Raw genomic sequence first — 19,675 nt, 5'->3', positions numbered from 1 at the left:
TTCTGTACAGGTGGGTAATTGCAAAATTAGTGTTCTCCTGAAAGAGTAACCATCCCCCCACGTTGGTCTGGAATAGGGGTTAGAAAGAGAGACCAAGAGAGATCCTACGTCTTTCCACTCAATGCACCAGTTGCATGCACAGTATTTTGTTTCTTGGTTTCAATGTACAAACATATTGTCCCGGATGAGTTTAAGACAAAATTATTTAAATGCCCTCTTCCCCGCTCCCTCCCCCCTTTTTTTTTTTCCTCTCCTGCTTCAACACCCTCATCTTGCTCTTATGACTTGGTGTGGTCTTGAAGTGGACTAAATGCTGACACTTGAACCACAAGCCTGAATATAATTTTAGGGTTTTTTTCAGTTTCTTGCCACTGCTTCTTGTTAAGACACAACTTGCTCCCAAAATAATGGGAAGATGGTGTCCAGAACTTTGGCAAAGTAGGTCAACATCATAACAGGCTAGATGAGAGTGCATGTAGGAGGAACTTATCTTCATTCATGCAATTTACTTGCTTGGTGTGTGATGAATCTGACCTATGTTCCTCCACAAAAAGTGAAGAAAAGGACTGGGTGCTTGGATGGTTGGGGAAGAGAAACCATTGAGCTCAAAATGCTATAAAACCCTTGCCTGTAGTTTGAAGAGTCCCTGCGTCATGCTCTGAATAATTCTGCTTGAAAGTGCTCTTTTGGAGAAGCCCAAATACCTGTACAAACTCAGCTGTTCATCACCATTCTAATTGCTACAATTATCAGAGGCTATTCTCTGCAGGAGAAGCCTGCCCTTTCTGGTTGCGGTCAGGTAAGCCTCATCTGGTTTGGTGTGTGTTGGTGTGCTGATATGTGCATTTCTTTTTGTCACCCCTACTCAGGCAAAGATCTAGGAAACCTGCAGTGTGTTTCTGCATGCTCCTGGGCTATGCCATGCTATTGTGACTGAATTTCTTGAGCAATATCAATGTGTGCAAAAAGAAGATGGAAATATTCAATCGTCATCTGAGCTTGCTCTTGATTCTGCCTTGTTCAGGTGTTGGTGGCTTGGAGTGGGAGACTTTGCGTACAGTTTGGATTTATGAAGCAGAATGTAGGCCTGCAAAACTAATGCTGTTGTAGGTCAGACTAGCAATTAAGAACAAACCAGGCAAACTGCGGGGAAATGAGGCTTGCCTGGAGGAACCCTGGGCTTTGAGTTCTGCATTAATTTTCTGTGGAGTGGGTAGTTTGAAAATCTGTGTGAAGAAGTAGTGGGTTTGGTGGCTCTTGTGCGGTTGTAGCTCTCATATGGTCTGTTAAATAGTTGTGCTTGGCTGGGATGAGCTGCAAGACAGAAAAGCATGAAGGCGCAGCTGAGCCCTTTTGAGCTTTTTCTAAGCAAGTCCTGCAGCAGCTGTTATGACTATAATGTAGTCTGAGGTGAGCTGGAAGGTGTCTGTGCTACTATCTCAGTTGAAGTAGAAAGAGAAGAGTGAGACAAAGGAAAAAAATTATATCTTTCAGATATGCCATTGCTTTTGTATGTTAACCTGAATAGCACTTACTATTCTCCTTTCCATTGGTTGTGAGATGCAATGTCACTAAGAAAACTTGGCATCATGGTAGAATACAGAGCTTTGATCAACAGACAACCTTTCCTAATCACTTTTTAAAGGATCTTCCTATATCTTTCTTTAAAAACAAATAAAGAACAAAACACCCAGTAAAAAAATCCAGCTTTCCGCAGTTTTCTCTTTGGGTTTGGTTTTGTGCATTGAAAAATGTTTGCATGCACATTTGTTAGTGTTTTAGAGATGCATGTTGGAAAATAAGAATGTAACTAGAAAAATGACCAGAAAGCATTGGCTTAGTTGTATGCATCAAGATCATGACAGGAATGGATTTTTTTAACATGATGCTTTCTGACCTGACCTAGGTGGAAAATATCCTTTGTTATGCATCATGATTTGTGATGTTTCTGTTGCAAGAAGGGAAAAGAACTGATTTATGGTGCTTACATGACTGTGGTTTGCTTTCCTTAACAGTAGAGTCTGTTGTGACTGATGCTTTATTGAATGCTAACCAGATTTATTTGCTGGTTTTAGATATATTTGTAAGCACAAATGCTCTTGAGTGATGATGTGATAGCCTGTATACTTTACAGCATTTTGTCAGTAGCTGGCTACACTCAAACACTGCTTTGTGTTCTGTACTATTATATAAGATGTTGTCCAAGGGGAAGTAAACACCACTGCATTACTAACGGATTACTTGGTAAGTGGCCTTTGAACTAAGAATCGGCATCTAGTCAAAGTTTGGCTGAGTAGCATAATAACTACAGACAAATCTGCAAATAAGTGCAAGATGCTGAGTATTAGCAACTGGGAAGCTCAGCATAGAGTATTTAAAGTGTTACATATGCGAGGTACTAGTTGCTCCTTCCATCAATCATGTGCTGAGCTGACACAATAAGTAAAGGGATTATAGGCCAAAGGGATTGAGCTGAATGATTTTCACAGTAATTTGATTATTCATATGCCTGTCAGTTTTTCTGTGCTAGAAAGTCAGCTGTCTTTTACTGCATTCAATGCCTTGGACTGTGAAAAGCAAATATCTGTGGCTGGATGTGATGACAACTGAGCAGCTTTCTTGGTCTACTCACGTGGAGGTAGAATTCGAGATTAAACCATTTTGACTCCCGAGCTGAAGAGCAAATGTAGACCATCTTTCATGTTTACATTACTGATCCTTGCTGTATGCATGTGCAGGAGCGTGCTGGAGTTTGAGTTTACCGAAACTCCCATTCTAACATTTGGAGTCATATCTGAAGGCTTTTACATCCAACAGATGTTGAGTCATCTTCATTAGATGCTTGGGTACTGATCAGAGTTCCTACATTGTGCCAGTAGCTCAACTTGAGTGACAGAAGAGAAAGATTGCAACTAGGAGAATGCTTTCCTTGGGAAAAGCAAGTCAAAGTGGGCAAATTGCAAATAATCACTGTTGCTGATCGCTTTTTCTTGAAATTTGCCATCTGTAAAATTGCAAATTATCACTGTGGCAAATAGTCACTGGCACTGTTCCTTGCACTGAACAGGAAAAAAACAGTTTAGTATACAGATGCTGTGTGCTTTTAAGTCCTGCCAGAGGATGATACAAAGTACTGATGGTACCTGCTCTTGCTGGAATCCTGGTCAGAGGAAAAGATGTCTTATGGATGCATCAGATACCACATCCAAAGTTTTGACTACTCTTTGTTTCCATGGCATTTTTCTGACAAAATGGCTAACAAAGATGGGCATTAGTCTTCAGTGAAGCTTCAGACTATGTTTTGAGCTCTCGATTTTTGATGTAGTTTTGGGCTTTTTTGTTTTTGTTGGTTTTTGTTTGGTTGGGCTGTGTGCTTGTTTTTAATCATAGTGACACAATCATTCACAGGTTAGATGTTTATTTAGAAACAATGTACTGTTCACATTTCGATGTTGCTTTTCACCATATAGTTACCATGTCCATCGAAGAAATACATTCTAGGCTTTCTTAAGCAGCAGTCATTCTCCCTGCCTTGTCTCTATGGGGAATGCGAGCAGATGGCTAAATTAAGATAAGAGCACATCTCATCTGGCTGAGAACCATGATAAATGTTCTGTTGAGAACATTCTGAGAACCATCATAAATGTTCTGTTGTCTTCAACTACCTAATTCTTAAATATCAAGTCTGTACTGAACTATCAGTGTGTATAATGCTAGTACTGCTTGTGGTACAGATTCAGCTGTGCTGTTTGTTGTTGAAAGGAACTGTTTCTGATCTATCTTTTAGTAAAATTACTTTACCAATACTCTTCAAATATATCAAGTAAAAGATGGACTTCCAAGCAAATTTATAGAAAACATTTTAAAGGAGGCTGAATATGTGTGTGTATGTGTACACACACATATGTTTTTATATATGCACATACATATTTTCTCCTTCTTCTGCTTCTTTACTGTCCCTAGGTTTTAGTTTTTTCTAGAGAAACCTTTCTGCTCTAGAATCAAATATTTCCAACTTTTCTAATTGTGGGCCCTGATCATGAACAATTAATCAGTAACAAACCACCTTATATTTACAGGTAGTGTTTTCTGTGCAGTTGCATGCTTGGTCCTGTAGGTAAAAAAGAACTGTTGGTCATGGGCTCCTGTATTGAAATAGACTTACATACCAGGACCCAGTCGTGTAGATGAATTTGGCACTTAAAATGAATAATCTGGTTTGGTTTGTGGGTTGCATTGTTATTGTGTTGTTGTTGTGGGGTTTTTTGTGGGGTTATTTTTTAGAGTCTTTGGTTTGGTAGAATCATGGCTTCTGCTCCTCAGAAATGCAGACTTCCTGGTGTAGCAGTGATTGGTTTCATAGTACTGAAAGACAGACAGATACATACATTTCTGACTTCAGAAGAAATAAACTACTTATCTTTTTGATCCAGGAGAATTCATTAAAATATCGACTGTATATTTTTTCAAACACAGTTTTTTCTTAGTGCAGCATTTTTCCTTGAGCAGAATTCATTTCAAAAGATAGATGAAAGACAAAGACTGTGCTGCCAAAGGCTGTGCTGCCATCCAGTGGGACCTGGACAGGCTGGAGAGTTGGGCGGGGAATAACCTGATGAAATTTAACAAGGGAAAGTGTGGAGTCCTGCATCTGGGCATGAACAACCCCAGGTTCCAGTATAGGTTGGGAAATTACATATTAGAGAGCAGTGTAGGGGAAAGGGACCTGGGGGTCCTGGTGGACAACAGGATGACCATGAGCCAGCACTGTGCCCTTGTGGCCAGGAAGGCCAATGGCATCCTGGGGTGTATTAGAAGGGGGGTGGTTAGTAGATCGAGAGGTCCTCCTTCCCCTCTACTCCACCCTGGTGAGACCCCATCTGGAATATTGTGTCCAGTTCTGGGCCCCTCAGTTCCAGAAGGACAGGGAACTGCTGGAGAGGGTCCAGCGTAGGGCAACAAAGATGATTAAGGGAGTGGAACACCTCCCTTATGAAGAAAGGCTGAGGGAGCTGGATCTCTTTAATTTGGAGGAGGCTGAGGCGTGACCTTATTAATGCTTATAAATATATAAAGGATGAGTGCCACAAGGACAGAGCCAGGCTCATTTCGGTGGCAAACAATGATAGGACAAGGAGTAATGGGATCAAGCTGGAACACAAGAGGTTCCACTTAAATTTGAGAAAAAACTTCTTCTTAGTGAGGGTGACAGGGCACTGGAACAGGTTGCCCAGGGAGGTTGTGGAGTCTCCTTCTCTGGAGACATTCAAAACCCGCCTGGACATGTTTCTGTGCGACCTCACTTAGGCGTTCCTGCTCCAGCAGGGGGATTGGACTAGATGATCTTTTGAGGTCCCTTCCAATCCCAAACATACTGTGATACTGTGTGGTTTTAATTTAAAATATTTGAAGGATTTTTTTTTTTTTCCCCCAAACAAGCTGCCCTTTAAGATAACCTTTTTGAGGTTCTGCCTGTGTTGAAAGGTGGTAATGTAGTTATCATTCATAAGTAGGAATTATCATGACCTGTCTTGCTTGGATTTACATTATGGGTTTTGGTGTATATTTCTTCAAGTTTACTGTATCTATAATGTGTCAAGGTAGTAATTTTTTTCCAGGTGATAAGGGCACTGCCATATTTTAGGAATTTTACAGTACTTTTGAAATGATTTGGAGCAATGACCTGGTTAGAAAGGTCTTGCTGGTAGATGAATTTATGAACAGCTTTTGTTATAGTAATGGAGAGAATTGCCCTGAATCTTTGCTTCATTTGCAGGTTAATAAGTTCCCTTCTCCCCGAGGTGTTGTGTTGTTTTTTAAGTAACTTTGCAATTTGCTGCAATTAATTTTTTCCCGTCAGTGGGCAGAATGAACACAGAATAGGTGAGGTTGGAAGGGACTTCTTGGTATCATCTAATAAAACACCCCGTTCAAGCAGGGTCAGCTGGAATGGGTTGCTCTTGACTGTGTCCAGTCAGGTCTTTAATATCTCCACAGGTGGAGACTCCGCAACCTCTCTAGGCAACCTGTTTCAATGTTTGACCAGTATGGCAGTGAAAAGGTATTTTCTTCTGTTTGGATGGAACTTCATGTATTTTGATTTATGCCTGTTGCCTCTTGTTCTGTCACTGGGCACTGCCAAGAAAACTTTGACTCTGTCTTTACTCTCTTCCATCAGGTGTTTGTATGTGTTGATAAGGTCCCCAACGAAACTTATCTTGTTCATCCTGTCCAGTCCCAGCTCTCTGTCTGTCCTCCTATGAAAAATGCTCCAGTCCCATTTCCAGCTTCATGGCGCTTTGCTGGACTTGCTCCAGTATGTCTGTGTCTTTCTTGCACTGGGAAGGTGAGTGCTGGACCCAGCAGTCCAGATGAGACCTCACCAGTGCTGAACAGAGGGGAAGAAGCACTCCCTTGACCTGCTTTCAACACTCTTCCTAATGCAGCCCAAGTTAGTATTTGCCCTCTTTACCTTGAGGGTGAATTGCTGGCTCGTGTTCAACTTGCAGTCATAGAGGACCCCAAAGTCCTTCACTGCTGAACTGCTTTCCAGCCAGTTAACCTGCAATTTTCTGACATCTGCAGGTGCCTCTGAATGGCGTCACAGTCATCTGGTCTGTAACCCACTCCATCCAGTTTTGCATCAGTAGATTGAGTCACCCTGGCTTTGTCTAGCCAAGGCTCTGCAAACTCCAAAGAATGGAGACACTTACCATGACATACCTGGTGACCTGTCCTAGGACTGCACTATACACCAGGAGAAAAAGGTTCCCCCGATGTCCCACTTGGATCTCTCAAGCTGATCTTGTGTCTGTTTCTCTTTCTCTTTATTGCATCTTCTGATACTGCTCAAAGTGTTTGGCTCTAACTGCCCTTCAGGCAGCTGAGAGCTGCTGGTAAATCCCTCTTGGCCTTGCCTTCAGCAGAACAACCAAAAACCATATCTTCTTATCATAGGCCCCAGGACCCTGCCGTCTTGGTAGCTCTGCACTGGCTCCTTTCCAGTTTTATGAACTAGTATTCCTCTAGTCTTAGGTCATTTTCTGCTGATATTCTGTAGAGGTAACTGCAGATAATTTTATTATCAGCTTTTGTGAGGTTTTTTTGTATGTTTGAATTTCACTTCTGAACAATCTGCTCTGGAAGAGTTAACTGTAAAACAAATTTCAATGTTCTTGGGGATTTATGTGCAGTTGCTTTTAAGTGTGCTTTACACAGGGATTGTGTGCTTCCTGTAAGCTGGCTCTGTGCAAGCTGGGGATTGTTGGTGGAGGCATGAGACTGTGCTGTGGTTATTAACTAGAGCAAACTTTTACTTCTGGCCACTTGTCAAATGCAGAGGTAGAATTTAGAAGTCTTGTACAAGCTTACCATCTGAATAATTATGTGTCTATTAAGGAACAGGTCAAAGTTGCATGCTCTAAAATTATTGACTGTAATGATAAGGCATGGTTAGTAGTGATGCTGATGTGATTTTCTTTCTTGCCAACAGAGTTTCAGTCCCACCAGAAAAACATGCAGCTCTATGACACACCCTATGAACCAGAAGGCAGTGGTGTGGATTCTGATTCTGAAAGTGTGATGAGTCACCATTTACAAGAAAGCAAATTGCCACAGGATGATGACAGGCCTGCAGATGAATATGATCAGCCATGGGAGTGGAACAAAGTCACCATCCCAGCTCTGGCAGGTAGGATTCCTAGATGAGGGAGTTGCTTTGCAAGGTCCTTAAATTATGGGGCAATTCTTAAAGGGTCAGGACAAAAAATAGCTGTGTAATGTGAATGCAGTAGCATGCTTCTACTCAGTGATGAGTTTCTCAATATTTGGACTGGTTTTGTTATAATAGCAAACATTTCTATGGGTATGTTGAACTTGGTTTTGGATTAATCCTTTTGAACTGCTGGAGTTCTCCCACATAAGAACTTATCAGTCAGTAGGATCTGTCACAAACTGTTTTCTGTCTCTGTAGATGTCTGTGCTTGGTGTTGGTTATACTGCTCTCTTTTTTCCCTTTTATTGCTTACTTCAGTGAGGATGTGATCCTAAAGGCCAAGACTGCTCTTTTTTTTTTTTTTTTTTTTTTGTGGAGCCTATGTGTTCCCAGTAGAACCTAGTTGTATCAGTTGGTCCAACCATGTTTGAGATTGCTCTTGTAGGGTCCTAGAGTCATACATGTTCTATGATTTTTCCCTTCAATGGCATGTTCTAGTGAAAAGCTGTGTCTAGGAGCAGGGTTGTTCCGTTTCCTTTGTAGGTGTCAACTTGGCAGAAAGCTTGGAAAGGAGAGCTGTGTGTGTTGGTGATTGTGGTGAGGGGGGGGGCAAAAAGAGATGTGGTTCTGGGAGGGAGCATGGAAGAAGCCTGAGAGCAATGATTAGTAGTCAGTGTTCGTTTACCCTGATTAAATCTTGCTTAACAAACCTGTTTCTGCATTGAAACTACTAGATCTGTTAATGAAAGGAGAGCAGTAGGTGTCATCTATCTTGACTTTAGCCTTCAGCATGTTGTGCTGTGGCATCAGCTGTGTTACCTGGTTTGGAATGCTGTAGCCTGGATAGTCTGGACTACTAGATGCATGAAAAGCTCTCAGGGTCATTGACCTCAAAAGTAAATTACTTAGTGATTCATATTCTTCCTGGAGTATGGTTAGAAGTGTGGTTCTGTTCTGGAACCTTCCTGTTCAGCATCTTTTTTAGTAACCCAGAGGAGGAGGAGAGGAAATGCACCTCATCAAATGTAGATCATGCAAAGCAACTGTTCCTCTATACTTCACATTTCTTGGACAACACGTGTAATACTGTGTCCAGAATTCTGCTGCAAGGAGGATGTTGATAAATGTTGATGTCAGCAGAGAGCCACCAATATGACAGGGAACTGTAGCATGTAACCTGTGAGAAGACACTGAGAGAACTGGCTTGCTTAGCCTGGAGAATGATTTAGGGGCATGTCATGGCAACTTTCCAATGCCTGTGAGGAGATCTTTAAGAAGATGGAGCCAGGTTCTTCACAAATGAGCAAGTATGTGATGAGAAGATGAGACATAAGTTGAATTAGGAGAGGTTCTGATTTGATATTAGGAATCTTTTTTTTTTTCTCTGCAAGGACATTCAAGTATTGGAACCAATTGCTCAAGGAGCTCTTGCAGTCTCCATCTTCAGATTTTTTCATCCCGTGTGAAGGGATGACTGGATAAAGTTCTAAACAGTCTCATCTGATCACATAGCAGACTCTGCCTTGAGCAGGCTGGACTAGGTACCTCACATGGTCTCTTTCCACCTGAATGATTCTGTGATTTTGCAATTCTGTGTGCAATAATTTTACTATACTTACAGGAATGAGAAGTGGCTTCTCTCCACAGCTATATAGGGCTACTGTTTTGTAAACAGAGCCTATTGTGACAATACCCTTCTTGGGTGCTTCTGATCTGATCCCCTAATAGGCAGGGACATGTGGGTGGCAGAAATAAGTTTCTCTTCTAGCACAGTGGAGTAGAGCAGTGGCAATCTGTTGTGTCGTTCTGCCTCTCTGCTTCATTTTTTATTACATCTTTTTAGGTTGTTTGGGTTTGTTTCCAAGCTAGGCTGATCTCTGCAGTATCCATCCTGTGAAATGTGGGTGGGAGCAAGAGACACATGGATGAACTTGAAGTAGCTGCTTAAAACCTCTTGCTCAGCATCCCCTTTCCTCTTGTTGGGCTCCTGTGGAACATAAGAAGAGGTTAGAGAAAACAGATTTCTACTTCCTAGCAGCATGGTTTGCTCTCGTGTGTGAGCTGTTAACAATCTTGTGCAGTTCCTGGCTCAGGCACTTTCCCATTAAGTGTATGCTGGTAGTTCTTTAAAGGCTGGATCTAAACCAGCCTGGATGCTGTCCAGGTAAAGGAGCCTCTTTCCTTAGACAACATGAACTCCATCACACAAATCTAACCTGCTAGTGTGACTTCTAGTAGGATATATGGTTCCACTGCTGAGCTCTGAGCTCTGCCAGGAGGAAGCAGGCTTTGATTCAGGCTTGTCTGAACTTACTCATCCCCTTTGCTGGACCAGTTAAATGCTTGCAAGACTTGTGCTGGGAGTTGGCTTGTCTGTGAGATTCTGGTTATTCTGTCTGTGAGATCTGGGATATCCATTGTGTGCCAAGATAGACTGATCAACAGAGAAAGCTATCACCACGTTTCCAGTGCCACAATGTCTGTTTTACAGATGCTGAATATCAGTCTCATGTATGTGTGTAAAGCCTTCTGCTTTGGGTTTGTGCTGTGGCATTGGTGTCTATCGCAGTTCAGTAGATATTTACTTGCATTTTCATGTGTCTCTGTGATGGCAGCACTGCTGCCATTGCCCAGAGCATGTGCGCAGTGTCCATCTCCTGACAAGTGAGCCCTACTACACAGCAGCACAGTCCACAGTAACTGTTGCAGAAGTAAGATGTCTGCTACTTGGAAGGACCAACAAGCTACCCACAACACATTGAGAAGCTGTGCAGAGCCACCAACAGTAGATTTGCAATGGGCCTTAGGCTGCTTTTTGCAGTGTTTTCCAGGGAATTTCTCTGTTCCAAATTCTAGAGGGTTTCCCATTCGTTTCCCTCTAGCACCATGGCTGCTTCTTGTCCATCTTTCTTTCTTTTGGTTGTGGTCTTCTTTTCCAATTTCTTTTGTCCCACAGAATTGCATCTATGCCTACATTCTCATTTGTCCTCCTACCTGACAGCTGGTCCCACTCTGTTACCTTCTTATGTCTGCTTGGGAATTCTTTTCTCCCACCTTGAGAGACTTCCCTGTCAGTCAAGACCCTCTCATATTAGCTGTGTGTGCATTTCTGCCCATGAGGAAGAAGGATGGTATGCTTCCTCATTCATCCCCATTGTTCTAGCCCTCTGAGCAAGACCAGAAGCCATGGTAGTGTCTGGGCTACAGTGACCACGGGTTGGTGCTGAAGAGCTTCTGCGAGGAGGGTGAACAGTTAATGCTTGCTGACTGTATTAGTCTAAAGGCTTCCAGTTATTTTTTGCCAACCTATCCAGTGTTTGCTTGGCTGGAGACATATTCAGCCATTCTTGCATGTGTTCTTGGACAGTTTGGTGTTAGACCTGCTTTTGAGCAAAAAATATTTTGTTTGAAGGTGAGAGGGTAAGTAAAGCCCTTGAACTGCACAGAAGAGCAGGGAGGATCAAATGCTTGAGCAGGTGACGCTTAAGTCTTCAAAGGTGAAATTCTTTAGGGCTATTTACCTCTCTGCAGGTTGTTGCTGTGGTTTAGTGTGGCACAAGGGTTCTGTGAGTTGAATTTTTCCTTACATATTAGTTTTGATAATTTTCTAAATGCTAAGAATAATACCAGAGTTACATGTTAGCTTCCCACACAAGGATTGTGTGCCACCCAGAAGTAATTTTTCTTTCAAAGTATACAAAATACCTAAAACTGATCTCCTTGTATGACAATATGACCCACCTAGTAAATGAGGTAGAAGCTGTGGATGTTGTGTACTTAGACTTCAGTAAAGCCTTTGACACTATATCCCACAGCATTCTCCTGGAGAAGCTGGCAGCGCATGGCCTGGATGGGTGTACTCCTCAATGGATAAAGACCTGTCTGGATGGCCGGGCCCAAAGAGTTGTGGCGAATGGAGCCAAATCCAGTTGGTGGCCGGTCATGAGTGGTGTTCTCCAAGGCTCAGTATTGGGGATAGTTCTGTATAGTCTCTTTATCAATGATCTAGATGCGACCATTGAGTGCACCCCCAGTAAGTTTGCAGATGACACCGAATTGGGTGGGAGTGTTGATCTGCTGGAGAGTAGGAAGGTCATACAGAGGGATCTGGACTGGCTGCATCGATTGGCTGAGGCCAGGTGTATGAGTTTTAACAAGGCCAAGTGTCATGTCCTGCACTTGGATCACAACAACCCCAGGCAGCACTACAGATTTGGGGAAGAGTGGCTGGAAAGCTGTGTTGTGGAAAAGGGCCTGGGGATGTTGGTTGACAGCTGGCTGGTTATGAGCCAGCAGTGTGCCCAGGTGGCTAAGAAGGCCAAGAGCATCCTGGCTTGTATCAGGAATAGTGTGGCCAGCAGGACTAGAGAAGTGATTGTGCCACTGTACTCAGCACTAGTGAGGCTCCACTTTGAACCCTCTGTTCAGTTTTGAGCCCTTCATCATAAGAAAGACATTGAGGTGCTGAAGCAAATTCAGAGAAGGGCAATGGAGCTCGCGAAGGGTCTAGAGCACAAGTCTTATGAGGAGCAACTGAAGAAACTGGAGCTGTTCACCCTGGATAAAAGAAAGGAGGCTGAGGAGATCCTTTATTGCTTTCTACAACTACTTGAAAGGAGGTTGTAGCATGGAGGGTATTGGTCTCTTCTCTCAAGTAGCAAGTGACAGGACAAGAGAAAATGACCTCAAGTTGTGCCAGGGGAGGTTTAGATTGGATATTAGGAAATAATGCTTCACGGAAGGGGTTGTCAGGCATTGGAACAGACTGCCCAGGGAAGTGGTTGAGTCACTATCCCTGGAGGTGTTTAAATGGTGTTTAGATGAGGTTATCAAGGACATGGTTTAGTGCTAGAGTTAGGTTAGGTTATGGTTGGACTTGATAATCCTGAGGGTCTTTTCCAACTGAAATGATTCTATGATTCTTGAGAGAGGATCTGTAGATGCCAAACTTCATGACCTCTGCTGGCTGCAATGGTGGTTGCACAGAAAGCTGGAACCCTGGAGCTGGAGCCCTGGGGGACTTGAAGCAGGGGATTTCTTTCATGTCACCAGCAGAGGGGTGTGGCACCCACTAGGGGGCAGAGGCCACATAGAGAAAGAGAAAGGGTCAGGTATCCAGTCGGTTCAATACTGTGATGGCTATGTAGACCTAAGTACCATAGCAATAAAAACATTTCCACTCCCAGCTGCGTGGAGTTGAGCTTCTGAACCTTCATGGTATATACTACAGCTTTAAGAGGAGATTTATAGCAGCCAAAACTCAGTCCTGATAACATTATGTGGGTTGTTTCCTGACTCAGTATAATGCCTGTCAGTTTAATCTGCCTGGATATCCCTTTCAGACTGCTTCTTCCTGCCAGTTTATTTCACACACACACAAAAGAAATAGGGCAAGAGTCTAGAGACATGTCTGAACTTTTCAGACAAACATTCAAAATAATCTGAAATTTAACTTTGTGCTATTTTTGGAGAACAGATTCTACTTGTAACCATCGTGTTGTAAAGATGTTGCTGTTTACAGTCAGAACTGAATTTCACTTTTTTTTAAACTAAATTTTTTATTGTCTGAAAGATGTTGCTTGGTCAGAAGCTGGCATGATGTTCACCAGTCTTCTTAGAGTTCTCAAATTACATCCAGATGTTTTTCTTACAGTTGAAGTAATAGTGCTCTTCATATATATCACTGCCAAGTACACACAAGCAATGTTTCTTCTTGTTATGCTAATCAGCTTTCATTAAGCAGTAATGAGGTTAAATCTGAGTTCTCATTTTAAGAAATAACCAGCATATTTCTGCCATGCATACTTCAGAATTTGATTGAATACATTGGGTCAATTTTTTCACTAGTCTGTGCCTACTTCCTCTGAGTAGAGAGGGGATTTGGCAGTGTCTTAAGCTCCATGAGGAAAGCATATTAAAACAACAAGAAATGCTCCAAAACATTTTCTATATCCAACACATCTTTATTCTACATGCTTTATATTTTTGGACATCACAGCTGTCTGCCTGTTGTATAGCATTGCTTTAAGAGAGTAAGTACTACCAGCCACAGGCCTAACTGGCTATGTGTTATAATAAGTTGATTTCTAAATGGATGAGATCTACAACACTCTGTTGTAGGGAGTGCCTTTAATTTTCCTCTTAACTTTTTCTTTGATATTGCTGTTGAAGCTCACGTTGTGATGTTTGCCTTCTGATACAGTGAAGGGGTTATTTTGCCTGGTCCCCAGTAGATGACATTAAAACAATAATCCGTCTGCAGTTGAGAGTATTAGTTTTTGATTAGAAGCAGAAGGCAGTGAGAGTCAGAAAGATGGTGGATGTAGCTCCTTTTGTTGTTTCTGTCAATATTCAGTCCTTTAATTCTTTGAAATGATTGGTATGTAGAATCCGTAGTTTTAAGTGTAACTGTAGAATAAGGATGCAGACATAATTAGTATGTGCTTTGCTACAGATGTTACAGCGGTCTAAGAAATTACAGCTTTGCAAAGTATTGCTTTTCTTGGAACAATACAGTCTGTGAGAGAAACTAACAAACGCCATTGTCATTACTTTGGACACTAGTGTTTCAAGATAAAAGCTTTGTGCCAGCATTGTGTCAATGGATATACTTTCAATTCTTTGCTGCTTGCCAGTATTTTTGACATGGATAGGTGGGTGTTAGCTGTCTGGATTTGCACCTAGATCACTGTCAGATGATTCCACATAATTTGAACTATGCTGCATTCTTGATGTTCTCATTTGTTATTGCAATTATGGCAGGTGACTGAAAGCCTATCTTTGTTACTGTTACTTGTTTAAAAGTATCTTCTCTTGGGGAAGAAAGTATCAAATGTTAGGATAAGCACTAGTTATTGTAACAAGGTTTAGAAGAGTATGAATTTTAATACTGGAAAAGCAAGAGTTTTAGGACTGTATCTGCCATAGTTAGAAACACCTTTAGATGATACATATAACTTTGGAGATGAACGACTACATCTTAATGCTAATGGGTGCATGTTTATTCTTCCTGAGTAGTGTGAAACCTCTCTAAGTGCTACAACTATTTTGCTTCTTGCTACCCTTCACTGGAGAGGTAATTCTTATGTATCTTGCAGCCCAATTTAATGGCAGTGAGAAACGGCAAGGATCTCCCTCAAATGACCAGCGCAGGCAGTTGAGAGCACCTGGAGGAGGCTTTAAACCCATCAAACATGGCAGTCCAGAGTTTTGCGGGATCCTGGGAGAGAGAATAGATCCAACTATTCAACTGGAAAAGCAGATGTAAGTAAGCACAGTAATTGCTCTCTAGCTCTTTGCCTCCCCACTTACAGGAGCAGCAAGTGTCCTACATCCTGCTGTCCAGCTCCCTTTCCTCAGTATCCCGTGTGGTAGTGCTCACAAAAAAACTATTCTTATTAATCCTGCAAATTGTAAGTAACTTTTGTGAGAAACAAAATAGACTTAAACAGGAAACTCATCTCAGGAACAGTGAATTTTATCTCCCAAATATGTACAGTTATTCTGCTTTCAACCAAGTTGATTACATTGCATCAGGGAAAACAGGTTTATGTTGCATTTGTACACGTTGTGCTTTAAAACTGCACAAATTCTATATCTTTGTGGCTGAATAGCGCGTTTCTAGTAATTCAGACATGCTGTGCATCTATCTGTAATACTATTCCAGGGAGAGATTGATAAGACCACTTACAAAACTTTCAGAAAAGAGACTGTCATTTCTACTCTGATGGTGTCAAATGAAGGTGGTATTTAGAGGCAGTTTTTTCAGCTCAAGACTCAAGTTTTAGGGGAATTCCCTGGAGTGAATGTCTGGTATCCATGAGGGTACCCTTCTGTCCTGCCTCATTGTTACCCTCCTTGAACCATTTGGACAGACTGACTTTTATAATGAAATGACCTACTGTCCTGTATCATACTCAAGGTGCAGTCTCATTGAAGGGGCCAGAATCCCCTGTTACACAAAGAAAGGTCATCTTGTGGAGCAATTTACAGAGGTTACACAGATACTTTCAAGCACTGAGAAGCCAATGGATTAATGCAGTAAAGTGAGGAAGCTGTGCCTTGAATCCCTGAACGCAGTCCCACTCCAGACACAGTCATTCTAAGTTAGATGCAGAATTTATTTTCACAGAAGAGGGAGGGCATAATTTAGTGTGCATGTGAGTGTGCTCTCTATGAGAATACTTTGCTCCTGAATGGTAGCAATATTGGGCAGATTAGCAATCCTTTTGCATTTCAGACCCTCAGTAGGAGAGAATCCCATCTGTCAATTGCATCTGCGAGAAAGTAGTTTCAGAAATTCCTTTTATTTTGATATACTATTTTCATATGCAATATTTGAAAACTTAAGCTTGAAACAGAACCCTGTCATCCCCATGGTATCATATTCCAGCTAATCAACCTCAGCCTTTGAACCATCTGCTCATTGATAGAATGTAGGTGTATCTCCAACAGAAGAAGTAGCAACCACTATTGTGAAATCACTCACTGATACTGTTAGATAAATGACTATAAGGGTATAAATTTGAGTGTAAAATTTGGTCCTCAGATTTCAGTAATTCCAGCCCACCATACCCCCCATACATTTAAATTACTTGAATACTTTAAGAAGTTGAGCATATGTAAATAACTTTGGACTCATAAATATGTCATTGTGTAGTTCTCTCTTTTAGTACAATTGCAGTTATATATAACTGCAATTGATGATAATAATAACTGAAAACTGGAGAGCTAGGTTTTTTCCTTTAATTATTCAAGTGTTAATCACGTGAGATTCTTTTGAATTAAACAGGATCAAACCTGAAATGCACAGTTTAAAATAATGTGTCAGAAAATGGAAGAGTTTAAATGTATTGTACGTTAAGTTATTCATAATTATTCAGACTGCTCAAGTTTTAGCAGCATGAGACCTCTCCACAGCACATGCCAAGCCATTCCATTTTTCTCTAAAAAAATTAGTCTGTTTTTGTTGAAAGGAGTACAAGATCTAGAGGAAAGGAAACATGCAAGTTGACAAGTGGACAGGTAGATTAGGAAGTATCCCAAGAAGTCAGAAATACCTATGTGTATTAATATATCCAGAAAATACTTTTAGTTACTTGTGATCAAGGAATCTGTAAATGTGAACTTAGTAACTCATGGACCCAGAGGCGATGAATGAATTTGTTCCATTTCCTCAGTAATAGTGAAAAGAAGAAAGTGTCTTCTGCTGTTTCTATTGTCTCATTGAAAGTGAATCCCTCCCAGCCTTGATTTACAAGATCTGGTCACTTCCTATTTTGCTCTGAACAATTCAGAAACAGACCAATGTTGTGCATTATATGAGCTGTAATAACTGATTATACTTACTGCATAATTGGTGCAGCTGTCCTGTCTTCGGTGGAGCTGTGGCCATATAGTGGCCGAAACCTGGCCATTGAGAAAGTGAGGGACATTAGGAAAAACTTTCTATAAACCACAATCAGGGTACTCTCTGTCCTAGAAGAAGGTCCTGATAAAGGTCAAAGTGTGTGATTAGGTTTGAATTTTGCTTTCAGGTTTGCATTGTGTGCCTGTGTTTTCCAGGATATCTTAGAAGTCATACATGTCTTCAGGTTTTTATGTCCCATGCTCTTGCATTGGTATCTTTGACAAGGTGTTATTTCCCTATTTTGTGATTGCATCGTTGACATTTGAATCTTTGACCTTTCTGTACAAATATCTGTATTTTGGCGTTTAAAAAGTAGATAGACCCAGGGCAAACAGACCTAATACAGCTGGAACGTCAAACTAGTTAGGAACTTTAAGCTGACAATAGCACTGTGCTTATCTCACTATGTGTCTAGAACGGGAGCAAACTGAGTGTCCCATTTACATGGGCATATGATTCACAAGCAATCACACTTCTGGATATTGCTGTTTGTTCTCAGCTGTAGCCACAACAGCTTCCAGGCATCACTTCTGAATCAGACGTTCTTCCACCAGCACTTGTTTTCATACTTCATTGTTTTTCTTCCAGCTGTTTTAAAAGCAGGTTTTGCTGCATGGAACCAGCCCTGCATTCTTTTTCCATGAACCTCTTTGCCAAATGGGGAGTGCTAGATCTGAAGGATATATAAAATACTTCCCTCTCAATATCAGAATCCAGGGTATGTCCCTGGTTTTGGCTAGGTCATATTTTATTTGGCTCTTTTGGGAGAAAAGAAAGCAAAAAATATTTATAGGTAACAGGAATATCTTTTTAGACTTCTCCAGATCCATTTTCTGATTTACACTTCGTGTTATATTCTTCCCTTACACTCAGAAGACAACCTAGTCTTATTTGTTGAGAAATATCCTCCAGCCCTAACTATCTAATGGGAGACAGGGAGAATACTGCCCAAAAACATTTGAATCTGTGTCTCAATTATATCTGAAGTGACAGAATTGTCAGGGTCTTCCTTTCTAGTCTATCTCGGATATACAATAGTATAACCCTCTTTTAGCTTTCTCTGATGCAGACTTTGGTTGTAACCAGGCACAAAATCAACTTCTAAGTTGACCATCAAGTTTTCTTTAGCACATTATTCAGATTTTACAATGGAGCTGGCATCAGCGCAAGGTAGTTAAGAGCATGACTTCTGTCAAAGGGATTTGTTTGGTCTTTATTCACTTACCTTTTAGTTGGAACATCTCCCTCAGAGTAAATTCAGCAGAGAAATACAATTGGAACAAATGAAAGAAAACTTTTTTGCACAAGGCCATCAACAGTTCCTGGTAATAACAGAAACAGAACACTTCTGATTTTATGAATTAGCCTTCTTAGGCATGGTAGTGTCACATTGTGCTTTGAAGTGCATCTGACAACTGCAGGAAGGTATGTTCCTCAGGGGTGTGATTGCTGCAGTGCAGGGCCAGGCACATTACATTGCTCAGGAAACTTGAGGGAAGGGTCAAAGCATTCACCATTGGACTGTGAGATTTTAATTGCTGATACAAAGTAGCATGTGCTAATAAGGTTCTTTGATTGCAGGAGTCAGTTTAGTGAAGGACCCACCTCTCCTTTCCTCATTTCCTTGCTTCCCTGAATTGATCACACCTGCTCCACGGGTCCACCAGAGATTTACTTAAAGTGCTCGGAGTTGTCACAGCTACATTTAGAGCAAGTATCTTTGTTACAGATCTTCATACTTTGTAACTTTCCTCCTTTCTTGAAGATTTATTTTAGCAAATCTTTTCCACTATTAAATGTTCATAATCTTCAGATGTGATTTGGTTTTCTTTTTGTGCTTTTGTATATTAGTGAAATATTGATATATCACAGGCATGCAGTGGGGTAAATGTGTACATTGTGGATCTGCTGCTTGCAAGATAAAGATTATGATGTGTTGCACTGAGTGGGAATTTCTTACATAAATATGTACACCAATCCTGTTGCACCTTTTCCTGATCTAATTTTTTTTCCATCAGCTGACAGCAACTACAGGCCTCTTCACAAGCTGTAAAGTTAACTTCAGCTAGTGCAAGCAATGTGCTTTTTCTCCCTAATATGTTAGATCTTCAAAATATCCGTTTGATATTAACCACAATTCATACCTTAAAGAAACAAAGTATTGAAAGGATTATGAATTGGAGCATGTACTGTATTAATCTCTCTGCTTTTTCCTAGATGGTATCATGGAGCAATCAGTCGGACAGATGCAGAAAACCTGTTACGTTTATGTAAAGAGTGTAGCTACCTTGTAAGAAACAGTCAAACAAGCAAGCATGACTATTCTCTTTCACTGAAGTAAGTACTTGTCAGTAAAACATAATCAAGTTAATTTATAAGCCCTAATTTCTCTGGGTTTTTTTTTTATAAGCTATTTATAGACACCACAATACAAGAAGATAAAATTATGTAGTCTCCTGCACTGGTTCAGCTCAGGTGGCCATGCAGAGTTTGAGATTGTCAGTCTGCATGATATATACTGAATTACAGTGCAGTTTGGGAATGTGAAGAGA

The 19,675-nt window shown here is 41.1% G+C and overlaps 1 protein-coding gene across 5 annotated transcripts in view; it reads left to right on the top strand.

The window, feature by feature from the left end:
- SHB (SH2 domain containing adaptor protein B) overlaps positions 1–19,675 on the top strand; it is a 54,828-nt gene that overhangs the window by 21,436 nt on the left and 13,717 nt on the right. For 4 of the 5 annotated variants that reach the window (XR_013923539.1, XM_080362734.1, XM_080362735.1 and 1 more), the window contains exons 3-5: positions 7,493–7,690; positions 14,812–14,977; positions 19,341–19,460. Coding sequence is in view for 4 of the 5 variants with exons in the window: in XM_080362734.1 (XP_080218860.1) it covers positions 7,493–7,690; positions 14,812–14,977; positions 19,341–19,460 (484 nt within the window). In the remaining variant the exon portion in view is untranslated. Of the gene's footprint in view, positions 1–7,492; positions 7,691–14,811; positions 14,978–18,704; positions 18,788–19,340; positions 19,461–19,675 lie in introns of those variants that run through there. The other variant, XM_080362736.1, reaches the window with a different exon arrangement.

Source organism: Nesoenas mayeri (assembly GCF_963082525.1).
Source record: "Nesoenas mayeri genome assembly, chromosome: Z".
Taxonomy (NCBI): Eukaryota; Metazoa; Chordata; class Aves; order Columbiformes; family Columbidae; genus Nesoenas; species Nesoenas mayeri.
The sequence above is the reverse complement of the archived record's forward strand: the minus strand, read 5'-3'. Positions and strand labels throughout refer to the sequence as shown.